At 39.1% G+C, this 14,481-nt stretch overlaps 1 protein-coding gene across 2 annotated transcripts in view; it reads left to right on the forward strand.

Annotated features, from left to right (window-relative positions):
- Positions 1–14,481, forward strand: part of PPIL2 (peptidylprolyl isomerase like 2) — a 70,046-nt gene that overhangs the window by 11,038 nt on the left and 44,527 nt on the right. For both annotated transcript variants that reach the window (XM_080628686.1, XM_080628687.1), the window contains exons 6-8: positions 4,977–5,028; positions 7,258–7,349; positions 9,107–9,196. In XM_080628686.1, the coding sequence (XP_080484812.1) occupies positions 4,977–5,028; positions 7,258–7,349; positions 9,107–9,196 (234 nt within the window). The remainder of the gene's footprint in view (positions 1–4,976; positions 5,029–7,257; positions 7,350–9,106; positions 9,197–14,481) is intronic.

Consider the following 14,481-nt stretch of genomic DNA (forward strand, 5'->3'; position numbering starts at 1 on the left):
AAAGCTGCAGCTGAACAGCAGCTTCATCCAAGAATGTGAATTGAGGACATCATTTTAGTATTTGGTAGGCAGTTGTCCACTTGAGAAATATCTGGCATTTTTTGCTGTTCAACTGAATGTAGAAATGATACCTTGAATCATGAGGCTATTTTGGCCTCGTGGATGCTGACCCCAAATTTTTCATCAAGTATTAAACTACATGAAGCTGGCTTATCTTGTTAAAACCCCACTGCTGTTTCCAGTCACATTCCCATAATGTGTAGGCTTGCTGAGGATTTCCAGTGCCTTTTATCATCATTAAATCCATTTACAAAATCTGGAATAAGTAACGTTATACATGAAGTTATTCTAATACCATTCATTCAGCTCTTATCCCCGTATTTCTTGAAGGTTTTATAGCAGAGAAAATTGTCAGAGGGCTTCTTAAAACGTTAAGTTGTGCAAGGAGTAACAGGTCTCACTTTTAAAGGAGCCAAAGAATTTAATACAAAATTCATTTGCTGCTCTTAAGTTAAATTTAGTACTTGGTAAGCAACATTATGTTTTAATATTTAGGTTGGCTTTCTCTTCTATTTGAGGTAACTCTGTGTTGCTTGTTTTGGTGAGTGAGAACCTACCAAATGGCCAAGCCAGCACTGGATGATTTGGTCCTCATATTGTCAACCAGTTCAGACATGACATGTTATTTTTCCCTCATGATAGCTTCCCTGGGTTATTGTGTGTTTCTGCCAGAGGCCATTCAGGAGGGTGTCTGATCCCCAAGTGTTGAACATGGTAATGCTGACTCAATTACAGTTGATAGAGTGGGAAAGTCTGCATTTACTAAATACAACTCTTGCCGCATGTTACCAGCTCTGCCCATGTGCGGACAGAGAATCAAATGAGCCCATTTTTATTGCTTTTCAGGATGGTGCATATCCAACAGGGTCAGAGCCTCATTAACAAGAAGAACGTGCAGCCACAGACCAAAGAAATTCAAAGAGTGTAACTAATTGATGTGCAGGGATTGTAGGTCATATCTTCATGAGGCACACAGTGATGATGCAGAATGATTTAATTGGGAACAATCGGCATGCTTCATCCACGAGCTGCCACAGTGCCCCACTAACCTACACGCTGCAGTAACCTCTACTTTGGGTATCAATACAGGACGCTGCCCTTTGCGATCCCGCAGGAGCAAGTGCTGTCAGCTGACAGATGAGAGCACAAGGCTGTGGGGCTTCGCGCTGCTGCGAGAAAGTAGGTCATGGCCAAGAGTAGCCTTGGCTGCCTTTGTGGAAGTGTGCCTGTGAGAGAGGAGTCAGCTGAGAAAAGAGCTTGCATGGGTTTTGCATTTGTTTTTTTAGCCCTTCCTTGCTGTGGAGCAGCTGGCACTACGTGCTGTGAAATGCGTCTGCTTTCCAGTATTCTTGCATAAAATATTTTTAGAAGTGAATATGCAGCTCTTATTTCTGCTTAAGGGAAGTGGCAGATGCTTGTGGCCTTTCAATTTCGTTAAGAATTTAGAATTTTAATTAGATCAAGTGTTTTTAATAAACATTTTTTTTGCCCTTGCTTTCTTCACGGGAAAGTGCCTTAAACTGGATGGTAGGTGTGTGTTGGGGAAACACAGGTTGGAAATGGTTTTTGAACTTGAGCTGTGTATGGTGTATTTGAGCTCTCATGCTTTATTAATGATAGGACAGACATGAAAACAACTAGTTTAACTCATCTTAAGACTCATTCGCTCTTGCTGTCTCCTCCTGTGAAGACCAGTGCCTGTTTGTGGCATAATGGTCATTTCCATGGCAACAAACTGTGTGATGGTGCTGGAAAGCTTTGACTTTTAAGGGAGAATAAATAAAAGCAGATTCACCCACACACAAGATATCCTTATTTTCATGTGAAATGAATAACTTGAGAGGAAAAAAAAAGATAGAGGTTTTCTATATCATATTCTTTCATAGTTTCCTGTGTAATCTGTATATGTCCTTTAAAACTAGACCTACTGGACGTCGCAGCGTGCAGGTTGGCCTGCCTTCTTTGTCACTGCTCCATGTGCATTTGCCTGACCATGCATCCTGGTCTCAGGCACCACTGCCTTTGTAGGCCATAGCAGTCCTCTGTAGCAGATCATCACCTGGTTTTGCTGTTCTGGTTCTCCAAAGATTTCCTTTGACAAAACACTAGGTCCCCCTTTTGTCTTGCCATGCATCAAGACTTATCAATCAATTTCTCAAAATATTTTTGAGGTGTTGCCCTAATTATGTTTCCCCCAATATTTTCTTATATATGACTTGCTCTGTTTCCATCTCTTTTCATAAACACATTGCGCAAACAACTGCCTTTATCAGTAGCAGGAAATTCCATCATGATTTGATATGGGAGTGCTTGGGCACGAAGCTGTTGTCAGCTGAGCCAAAACGCAGAGCTGCTGGCGTGAACTGACACACCAAAGTCACTTCTATACAAACGTGATAGGAGGCCAGTCTGCGGCAATAAAAGTTTATAATGCTCATATACAGCACTTCTTTAAGGATGAAAACTCTCTACTGAGGACTCCAAGCTTTGTGTGTATTTCAACTCCTATATGAAAATCACTATTTCTTTATTTACTATTGATATATAAGACTGTATAAATGCTGGTCTCATTTTGGAGCAGATGCCAGCACAAGCAGCTGGTGCACCATGAGTAACTGATGCTGAAAACTAACCTTTTTCCATATTATGGAAAGATGTGACCTGAAATACCATACTATTTCCCTGGGTACAGAGTGCGAGTCTGAGGACTTGGCAGCACTTCTAACAGTACATCTTATGTTGACAGATGAAAGAATGTACTACAGCTTTTGCTGCCTTTAAAGTCTGTACAGCAGTTTAGTCTGTCTTTTCCACTAAATTTCCGTCAAGGTATAAATTTGAATCTTCGATCGTGCTAAACTGTTTCTTAGGGAACTGTTTCCATTTTTGTTTAACGATGACTGCTTACATGTTTTGGGGTTAAATCAAGTCTGCCAGGAAGATAATTTAAAGGCCTTCCTTGGCCAGTGGTTTTATTTCTAAAGAAACTTTTTCTGGAACAGAATTTTTGGGCTGTTGCACAACACGTGCACAGATGGATGCTGCTTTGTGTTAATAGTTGTTTAGGTTGAATAGATCTGTCCAGAATCATATGTTCATTTTGGCAACTCTGCTGTTTCTCTACTACTACTATGACAATTTTGTTCCTTTAGGAAGATAAATAAATGAATAAAGCTCTGCATTCACGTAAGTCTTTGCAGAAGCTGCTGTTGCATTTGCTGTCTTTGTACCCCAGCAGTGTGCAGATGTTGGGGTTTGGGGATTGTTTTTGAGAATCCACTCAAGGAAAAACAGCAGCCCTGATCTTCCATCGCCTAATTAAATATAACCTAAACTGGCCTCTTTTTTTTTCTCTTCACATCTTATTCCTATTAGCCCTCATTGCTGCTCTTGCTAATAAATTAGAGAGATGGTTACCTTTGTGGCTGCGAATGAGCCTGCCAGTTGGCTGAAAACAGTTTGAGAACTGTCTTCCTATAAATGGCTGTGTCCAGCTGTCATAATGTGTACTCTCTGAACCAAGGACATGAATTTTGATTAGGCAGAAAGAGCCCACTGACTTAGTTTCACATGGTTTTGTTATCACTTTTTGCTGTAATGATTGAACTGGCAGTGTCGGCACTGTGGCTGCCAGATCTCCATTCGTAGCTGTTTATGAAGAGCTGTCTGGATTATAAAAAACCTCCCTGATCTGTTCAGGTGAATGTTTTGAGAAGAGAACCCATTGTTTCTTTTAAAAGGCCTGTGCTGTGTGTGCTTTTAACAATCAATTTGGCAGTGAAACTGTCACTGACAGCTGATACAATCAAAGCATTTGTTGGGGTTTCTTTATGTATCTGAGATCCTGACTCAGCCTTGCAGCTTGCTGGGCTGGACTTTGGCTCTGGGTGCCCCAGTCAAGTGCTACCTGACCATCCTGGTGGGCTGTGCTGGTGGGGTGACCCCAGATACGGTACGCCCCGTCATGCCAGCAAGGTGCCAAAATCCCACGCTTAGCCTATGAAAGAACTGGCATACGTGGGCTTGCCTGTCATGTTACTGAAGGCTCACCATTGGTTTGGGTGTGCTTGCAGCTTTAATGTTTTGGGGAAGGCTGTGGGGAGGGAACAGCTTGATCATCCAAAAGTGTTTGCCAGCCTGATAGCTCTTCCTTCCCTATGTCAGCCCTTCCAGAGAGAGGGCACCAGGAAGATGCCATGGACATTCTGATGAAGCCTGCGAGAGCAGGACCTAGCTTAGTTTGCAGCATTCTCTCTGGAGTTAGAGAACATTACCCCAACCTCAGCTGCCATCTCAGTTCCCTCTTCGGTGGAATTGCTACCTGGGGATTAAGTGGTCAAAGACGCCTCCTGAGACTCCCTTCATGACCCGAAGCACCTTTCCAGAGAATTTGTGCCTCCATTTCTTTTCACTATTGCTATTTATTCCATGGGCTCTGCTATACTTTTACAGAAGTAAAAGAAAAATTACAGTCATTTCAGAAAAGATAGTGAGATTGATTGCCAAAATGGTTTGCTGGTTTTATGACTCTTATCAGAGATCCCTTCTGAATTGTCACTTCTCATCAGCAGCAATGATCTTTCCCTCTTAGCTTTTCAGGTGAACTCTGCTTTCAGTTTGTGCTAAGACAACTATGTGACATCTCGAGCTGGTTCACTCTGTTAGCACTGTACTGTGTCAAACTACAACACTGTAAATAAACATATCCCAGCTCTCAGGCTCAGTGAGCCTTGTTTTTGTGAGCTGCCTGTGCCTTAAACTCCCAGGGTTCTGATGCTTCAGACAACTTGCAATATCTTATTAATAAATTATGTATCATTAAAATCCGAACACTGATGTTACAGTTTCCTCTTATTTCCATGGCTAGATTTGGGTGTGATTAATTTTTTTAATGCTGCCTTTTTTTTTTTTCTTAGAAACTAGATGCCAAATCACTGATAAAGCTGAATTTTGCTAAAAACAGTGAAGGTAAGTGCAGTCATTTTTTGTGGGTTTTTCTTTTTGTTTGCTTGTTTGTTTTTCTCTTTTCTTCTTAATGAGCACTTTGAATAAACCCTGGACTGTCTTACTCATGGTAAAGTTACCGATTTGTGTTCTCTGTCAAGTTCTTATTTGGTTTTTTTTAGTAAAATGACTGTTTCTTGTGAGTGACGTATTTACCTTGAAAGCTCCATTTCTGTTTTTCCTTACATTGGGGAGCTGTAAAGTGTTCAGCATTTTCACTTTACTATAGCTGCTACTGCAGTAAAGTACTGTTCACTTGAAGGAAAAGTGTCAGAAAAGTCTACATTTCTATAATATGTTATAATTTTTTTTCTACCTTGCCTATAGCAATATTTGCTGTTCGCTTGCTTTTGAACAACTTTTTGCTTATAAAAAGAATTAGACTTAAATAAACACGTGGGATTTTATGAATTGTGGCACAAAAGACAGCAACCTCAAGTTTTATTTCTACATGGTTAAAGATACAGAATCTGCCATCTGAGAGAGGATGCTAGGAATAAAAAAGAGTGGAGGTGAGTTAATGTTTTACAAGGCAGATAATGATTTCTTTGAAATGAGAGTTACAATGTCTTGGTGAGCATAAAATTCTGGAGTGTCTGTCTCCTTATCTTACCAAAGGACTACAAGGTCTTTTCTCTAGCTGATGGTTTTCTTCTGAGTTTTGTATTCCATCTGTCTCAAGAGAAGGGTGTTAAAAAATTATCGATAGTCACTGTGGCCAAAGTCTTTGAAAGATACTGTGATACTGTGCCTTCCTTAAAGAAATCCAGTTCCTATGGAGTGGAATGATGCAGTTTCATGAGCTTTTTCCTTAAAACGGTTCATGCTGTGTCATTAATTGATCAAGGGAAGATGCAACAAAACAGGAAGAGTAAAATGTTGCATTTCTGGCCATTGTTTATTTTTTCTTTAAATCTTAACATGCAGAATGGTTGCTACATATGTAGGATCATCTCTGCTCACACCTGTATGATAAAAAAGGTCTTCAGATATTGCAGTTTCTTCCTTTTAATGAGCCCCTCCTTAGCTGAGTATCTTCTATCCAGAACAAGTGTGTGCCGTCAGCAGCTCTGCTTTTGCTAGAACTGAAAGCATGGTGATTTGCTCTCTTCCATGCAGCTGGGGTGGGGCCTCCCATTTTACCAGCACGTTTCTGCGTCCACCAGTTGGGCCATACCCTGATGCCGCTTCCAAAAATCCCTTCTTTAACTTCCTCTTGAATTTCAGTTCCTTGTGTCAATGGTTTTCCTTCAGCTCTGATGACATTAACAGAAACAGTCCTCAGCTTTTACTTGTATCTGTGTGCTGGAGGTCAGAGTGCCTCCTCTTGCTGATCAGTTAATGGTAAATACTCTGTAGGTGCTTGCCTCTCCTGTCTGCAGGTGCTCTGAGCAGCCTCTGTTCTGGTCTCCCTGCTGGTTTTGATTTTCAGATGGTAATTAAGAAAAAAAGAACCAAATAGACCTAGCATATTGCAAAAGTCTCACCCAAACCCCCGGGTCTAGCAAACTGATCAAGTATTAATAACCTTCTTCTAATTGCTTTCTGCTGAGATGATCCAGACATTTTTCTTTTTCCTTGTACATTGCCTTCCATCAGTTTGCTTGTTGTTGACATGCTTAATATTTATGCTGACCCTGCTGGGAAAATTCACAGCTTGATTAGAGCAGAAGCTGGGTTTCTTATTGAATAACGTGTTCAGATTTAATGGCGTTCTGCTTGCCACATTTGAATACAAAATACTCTCCTCTCCTAAAAGCACAACAGCTGCTGCAAACTTTTTTGTAGGATATAAGCTAAACTTTCATTCCTGGAAACAGCACTGAAAAGAGAGCACTGAGCACGTTACAAGATACTGGCTATCAATAGAGCATTGATTACAACAATAACTATTATATTGTGGTACTTCATAGATATCAAGCCAGTTGGACAAAGTTCTGTGTTGGGGGAATTGAAGGCAGTAGAGTTCAAAACTGCATTTTTATTGCTTGCTTTATAATTCCCTTAATGTTACTTTTTCTATTTAGCATCGAAAAATCAAAGCATGGTTAAAACACCATTGAATGCATACTGAAGTTACACTTTCTATTAAAAATGAATGTAAATACCCTTCACAGAGATAACAGAAATTGGCTATTTCGAAACAGCTGCAGGGACTTCATGTAATATTTAGACTTTTTTGCCCTCCTTCAGGTAAATATCACTGTCCAGTGCTGTTTACTGTGTTCACCAATAACTCCCATATTGTGGCCATCAAGACAACTGGAAATGTGTTTGCCTATGAGGTAGGTTCTCTGTTGCATTTCATTATTAACATTTTAGACTTTATGCATTTCATTCAAAATCACAAAACGCTTTAGAAAGATGGGTAAGTTTCATTCTTGTTGTACAGCTAGGGAGGTGAAAGTACAAGGCCATGAACTGACTTCACAAATTGTTGCCCATTTTTTGCCTTCAATATATGAAGAAGCCTACAATATGATTTAAAAGACATTTTTAAACCCTTTTCCTAGGTTAATCTGCATGCATGGAATTCTTACACCAAAATGAGTAGCTTTTACATGCTCCTCAGTTGAATTAATAGACAAATTTTCTGCTGTCTTCTTTCTGATACAGCATCATCACCAAAACAGATTGCCTCATTTCTGTCCATATCAATGAATAAAAAATAGTATTTTAACTGGAGCTGGGGAAAGTGCAGAGAGAACGCCTTAATGGATGCTTTAACTGCATTTTTATTTGTGTTTTCTGAACATTTGTGCAAACCCAAGTAGAATTTTAGTTGTGACTTGTTTGCATAAGCCTTACTGTAAAAGCAAGATTTAGTTCTTTTCAAGCAAATAAATAGTTCAGTTAATGGATACATATCCAGTGCTGTAAGACATCTAAACAGTGAGACATCTGCTTTTTGAAATCTGTTGATGAGAAATTCCAGTAGGACTTTCAGGTACTGAGAGAGGAGCAAGCTGAAACCATTGCAATCAAGGAAAATACTGGATTCATCATGGTTCTGGAAACGTGCTCTGCTTGTAGTTGAACTGTCTATTCCAGCTGTGAGAGCAGTCAAGATTAGGTTAAAATAGAAAGTAATTTCTGTTCCTTCTGGGAGCATGATGCTTTGATTGCTGTGGTTAAAAGGCAAAAATGAGTTTAAGAGAAGTCTTTGTTAAATGCTTGTTGGTACTGTAAAATTATTGTTCAGTTTGGTACGATTTATAATACCAGGCTTCCTAAACAAGCTGTGCCAAGAGAGTCTGTTTCTCATGTAGTGCAACGTTTATCAGTTTGTTACAAGCATAGAATTAATTTATGGACTTTTGGAGAAACTGGAAAAATATTATCACTTTCATCTGTGGAGAACAGAGGACATTTGGGTGAATAACATTCAGGCTTTTTGCAGGCAGACAGTCACAGTCATCTCACTGTATGATGTATTTGTTCATAACAACAAAGCATTTATTCCACTTGGATTGTCACTATGAAATAACATGCCTCTGCTTTGTTGAGCATCATTTAATTTTCTCAGGTGAGCAGAAGCATTGCTGCAGGCTGGATGCAGCAGTAAGGGATGGACAGAGTGTAAGGGACTAACGCTGCCTGGTGCATGCATGTCTCCCTAAGGGGGGCTGACAGAGGAGATACAGACCCCTTGTTAGAGCTGCCTGTCTTGTGCCATCTGTAAACACATAGAAAACTGCAAGCAAGACTTCTTTTATTTTGGCAGTACTTTTGTGATGAATTTGGTTACAATGATATGCATAACTGTGGAATGTTAAAGACTGCAAAGTTCTTTTTGAAAAGAAGTAAAACCCAAAGAACAAACCACATGGAACTGTTAAGTTTTGTAGGGGTGAAAAACAAAAGCTTCTCATCTCTTAAAAACACACAGGGAAAATATTGCAGCTGCCAGTTGAAAACGAAGGGTTAAATTGTATTCTTTATTATTTTTACTTTAAGGTTTTATTGGTATCACCTATTCACTTGTGATATTTATGCATTAGAATCCAATTTTTAAAATCTGTGTCTTTTGCCTGGCTGTTAGGCAGTTGAGCAGCTGAACATAAAACCAAAGAGCTACAAGGATCTTTTGACAGATGAGCCCTTCACTAGGCAAGACATTGTGACACTGCAGGTAAACTTTTCTCTCTGTTACATGTCTTACTCTACAGCTTTTTTGAAGGGGATGGAATGTTGCTATATACACTGTTATGCAGGAATATAGAATAATGGAACTGGTAAACATCATCTCTGAGTGTGATTTGGAGAATGTAGAATGGGAACAACTGTATTTTCTTTATTATCCAGATGAGCCACGAAGATGCCATATAACTTAGAGCTTGACAAATCAGTAGGGTGACTTTTGTGTACCTTGTACACGGTGTTCAAATTGTAAATTGTAAAAACTTGTAAATTGGAGGAGGAAAAAAAAAAGCCCAGAAAACATCAAGGATGCCATGTAAAAATGTGAATTTTAACAAATATGTTTGCAGTTGCAGTTATTTCACTGGATCCAACTGAATATAAGATCTTGTGCATAATTGTAAGTTTTAGATATGAAACTACACATAAGATCTTGGGAGTTTTTTCCTATTAGTCTTACCTGAAAATTTGCTGTGACTCTTTGGGTTTATTGTGAGACTTAACAGAAATGCATTGTGAAAGGACTCTCTAGAGGAAAGATAAAGATATTTCCAGAATCATCTTCAGCTTGAGACAGCTAACAGTGTCTTGTCTATGCTATCAAAACATGTTTTAGAATGTAAAGTATATAAACTTTAGTTCACATCATATTAGGACTGGAACTGATTGTCCGTCTTACTCTTTTGAAGATGTCTAAAGGAGTCAAAGCTTCAGAATACTATTTTTTAATAGAATGTTTCTCTAAATGTAGAGTAAAATCAGCAGCAGACCAGAGGATTTTCTTTAAAGTGCTTGCTTAGAATGGTTTTCTTCTGAATAGACGCAAATGTTGGTCTTTTAATGATTTTAACAGAATTAAAATCTAAATTAAAAATGCATTGTAAATTCAAGAGTGTAAAAGGTATTTATATACAGGTGAGTTTTAGTACCAAAATATCAAAAACTTTTGCTTAAAAGGAGGCCTTTTTAAGCTTGCATGATTTAAAAATAGAGGGAAAAAGATGCAAAGATCATTATTAGTGGAGTCATGAGTTAGTACGCATCTCATGAACAGTTCATTGCCACTAACCAAGACTAATTCAGTCTAATTTGAATAGAAAAATATTTTCCATTTATGTCTAAATTTAAATAAAGTGTCTCCCTCCTTCCCTACTCCCCAGTGCTAAACAGCATGTTTATAAATATTTTTTCCTTTATCCCCTTGGGCTTGTGGCTGTTCAAGCTCATGCAACAAAATAAAATGTTTTTAATCCAATGGAAGCAAAACTCATCACTTTTTCAGATTGAAAGCTCCCAGCAGAATGTTATTTGAATGTAACAGCATGGTTGCTGATGGATTTGGAACAGTAAAAAAACCCATGAGTGACTAAAAATGTTTCTGTGCATCAGTATGGAAACCCAAATTATTTTGAACAAATAATTGAAATGTGCCATCATTTAAAAATATTTGGGTATGTTTTGTAGGTTTGGAATTTAATGTATGTGTAAAAAGTGTGCTCCTGTTACACACCCAGCTTTGCTTTTTTCATAAAAGCAAACAGATGCTATAGTCTCTTAAATCTCAGAATGCAATAGCTGGTAATTTACGTGTTCCCCATCTGTATTTTTATCAATGTTTTTCATCTTCAGTCTGTTGTTGATGTGTTGGGTTTCTATCTTGCTTGGAGGAGTATGTCCATTAATAGAAATCAGTACGTAACAATGGTGGTCCAGTTACTGGTACGGTCATCCTGCCAGCTACATAGAGGTCACAGCCATACATTACTTGTACCTCTCTTATGTCCTTTTAGGATGACATTTGTCATGCATGAGTAGATTTGTTCTTCTTAAGTAAACAGCTTATTATGGGTTGGTGTTACCTTCTGTAGTGTACAATCTTGTGGTATACTCTTCTCAAATAGGTTTAGAAATGGCAAAGATATCCCCATCTTGGCATTGGCCTAGAAGAGATTTATAATATTGGAATGCTGTTAACCAACTAAAGTTTGACTCTTTACCCAATTAGTTTGTAAATATTTCTTTCAAGGAAAGACTTTCAACAAACAGACTAAAATGGCTTTGGGGCGTTGTTTGAGAAGTAAAAGCCATTTAATTCACTGCATAACACCCACTGCAAACTTGCAAGTATACTTCGATTTTCCCTGTTCAAATGCTGCCCTACCCTGACTTGCTTTTTTGAGGCCAGAATGCAACCTAAAGTGGTAGGACTAGGCTGGGTATTAAAATTGCTTATGTATATGTGGTATAGGACTCTGTTGTTATTTTCTCATACTGTTTTCTTCCTGCAAATTGTTGAAAGACAGACCAGTGTCTCCTCTACAAGCTGTGTTGTTGACAACACTGTAGGCAACGTGGTGGCTTCACACTGCCAAGCTCTACCACCTGTGGCTTTGTTTCTTAGCCAGAGTTCATGACTGCAATCTGTTGTGTTTCAATTTGTGGCTCTAGAGTTCTACCCTAAATCCCACTCCTCTTGAAAACCTTTCAGTGCTGTGTTGAAATTTATCACTTTGTTTTTTCCCATTCTCATGTGTAAATTGAGTACTGTGGTGTCTGAGAAAGCTGGAATTGATAGTGAGTTGGTAACAGTGACCCTGCTGTTTGGCAAAAAGGTAGATATAAATGAAGTTGCTATAAAAAACATTTTTTGCTTTGCAGATAACAGCTAAAAGGACTGTCTGTAATAGCTGTGTGTATCAATAGAAAATAACATTTCTAGAGGCTGACTCTGTCATTGGAAGCAGATGGGCTACCTGTGTTTGGTAGTGAAATACATGATGAATGGAAAATTTGAATAATGTATATTTACAGATTATTTGTGTGATCATTGTTTTCCTTATTGATACATAGTGGGCAGTCCCACAGCTGCTAGGGATGTTCTTTTACCGGAATAGCAATTCACCTCAAACTTGACCTCTCTCTCCTAATGTACATAATTAAAATCAAACAAAAAAATTCGCTCTTTCCAGAAGAGAGAGAACTGCATAAAATTCTTTGTCCTGTCGTTGGTGCTAAACATCATTCAAACATAGACCATAATCCATCCCTGGTACCTGTCTGGTGAGCGCCATCTCAGCTGGTTCATTTGGTTTTGGTGATAGTTATTGTGTCCTATTACTAGTAAGTTTACTTGTTAAGAAGGATAAATTATTTTGGATTTGGAACTAAAGTGAAATCACAACTTTGGTTGTTAGTAACAGTACCTTAGATCTATGATGTACTTCTCTTTGTAGAAGAATCGTGGATTCCTTTACAAAATGCTTCCTGCACTTAGATACACAGAATTTGCTATTTTCCCTGTTGAAATGCAAATATCCTGGGGAAGAGCATGGCAGTTTTACATCAACATATGGTGATATTATCCAGCCCCTCAGGGCAGGAGGTAAAGAATATCCTGGTGTGCAAGATACATTACTGAAACTGGAATGTAGTTATTCAGGGAAAAAATACCATGGATTCTAGTTTAATATCTTGCTGATAAAAGCAGAAATACACGTGACATTATTCTGTAAGAAACCCTTCTTAGACACCAGCAGTTTTAGTGTGACTGGGTTTTTTTAGACTAGCCTTTTACCCTCAAGTTCAAATTCCCTTTTCACAGCTGTGTAATCATCTACAAACTCAAGTTAAGCTTTCCATCTTCCACATAGTAAGATTGCATTAGGCTACAGTTCAGAACTGGGTGATTTTTTTCTGTCCTGTGTTTTACAGGTTTTCAGCTAGTTTTCAATCTAAATGTTCAACCTAATTTGAGGTTATCTTCCAAGTAAATTTTTGGGGTTTGTAATTCTGTGTAAGATCTCAAGGTCTACTGTCCACCGTTTAATCTTTGTGACAAAATCTGGTCACCAGTATGGTAGACATTATTATTAATTAGTGACCCTGTAAATTCTATGTGTGTTTCAATTGTGTATGTTGTAAATTATTCCTGTGTAATGATGTGGAACTTAATAGCAAGCACATAAATAATCTGGATTCCCTCATATAAGAGTGGGCAGGCTGAAGAAAGCACCTGCCCCAGCTCAGAATGCAGAGAGAGGAGCAGGGTCGGACAGTGCTTTGCTGGACATGGTGGGCTCTGACAGTGCTGCAGACTTCTTTCCAATTGCAAGTGTGAGAAGGTCCTGAGGAGAGCAAAGTGAGAATGCTGCAGTAGCCTGCTTTCGTATCCCATTTGGTAGGAATTGTTCAGAGGAACTAAGAACAATTTTCCCTTTAGCCCCCTGTCAATTCCTCATCCTCCACTGTGACTCTTTTCAAATAGAAACCACAGCTCTCAAATTTGTGAAGATACAGTAGAAATTATTCCTACTCTGGAAACTCTTTAGAAGCCACTGCTGGGCTATGTGCTGGCAGGGGAGTGGAATTAGTGTGGCTTTGAACACCAGCAGTGCTTGCAGGTAAAGCAGAGGCAGACATGGTCTGTTCCTCTTCCACCAGAAGAATTGCAATAAATCCCCCCAACCTTTGTGCCAGTGGTAAGAGGCACAGCCTCCTGATGGCAGCCTGCTGGGAGCCTTCCCTGATAGATGCATCTTAACAAATGCATCTGCTTTGCACCACAGGAGTGGAGGGAGATTCCTGGGAGAAATAGACACACACATGCACAAAAAGTCTGGGTAGAATGCAAACAGATTTACTGCCATTAAAGGGAAAAAAATGATCATAGTGTTACATGCTTCCTTGTGTCAATTTTATTGTTTCTGTGTAACTTAATCAGCCATGGACAAGACATTGGTCCCAACAAGCTGTTAAACACCGCTGGCATTTGTGGCAGGAAGCATAACTAATGAACTAAGTTGGAGGTAGCTGAGCTGCACACTGTTAATTGGTATTTCACTCCGCAGCTATTGCTCCTTTGCTCTTTGCATGACAGGTCAGAGCAGATTTGAGTTGTGGGCTAGGGCTCTTTGAGGGCGAATCCTGCCCCAGTGCATGTGCAGAGTAACTGATAAAGAAGGGATAGTCTGGGACATGGTCAGCACATGAGGGTAACAGTCCTGAAGATAATTAGGTTGGCAGCATGGCCGACCAAATGCTGAGAGAGGAGTCAGGCCTCAAAAAATTTACATGGTTTAAAACTGTAAACTGCCAAAAACCAGTTTTAACCTGGTTTTTGGGGGTAGTGTATATGGTGCTTAAGATTAAGGGAGTTTCCTGAAGTAGGTGGAACCAGAAAATGATAGGGAAAAAAACAAGCGGAATAAAACTTGAGATTAATTGTTTTCAGTGCTCAGCTTTCAGGAGACCATCAAGTATGAGATTTTTTAATAGTTG

Source organism: Psittacula echo (genome assembly GCF_963264785.1).
Source record: "Psittacula echo genome assembly, chromosome: 13".
In the NCBI taxonomy this organism is placed as follows: domain Eukaryota; kingdom Metazoa; phylum Chordata; class Aves; order Psittaciformes; family Psittacidae; genus Psittacula; species Psittacula echo.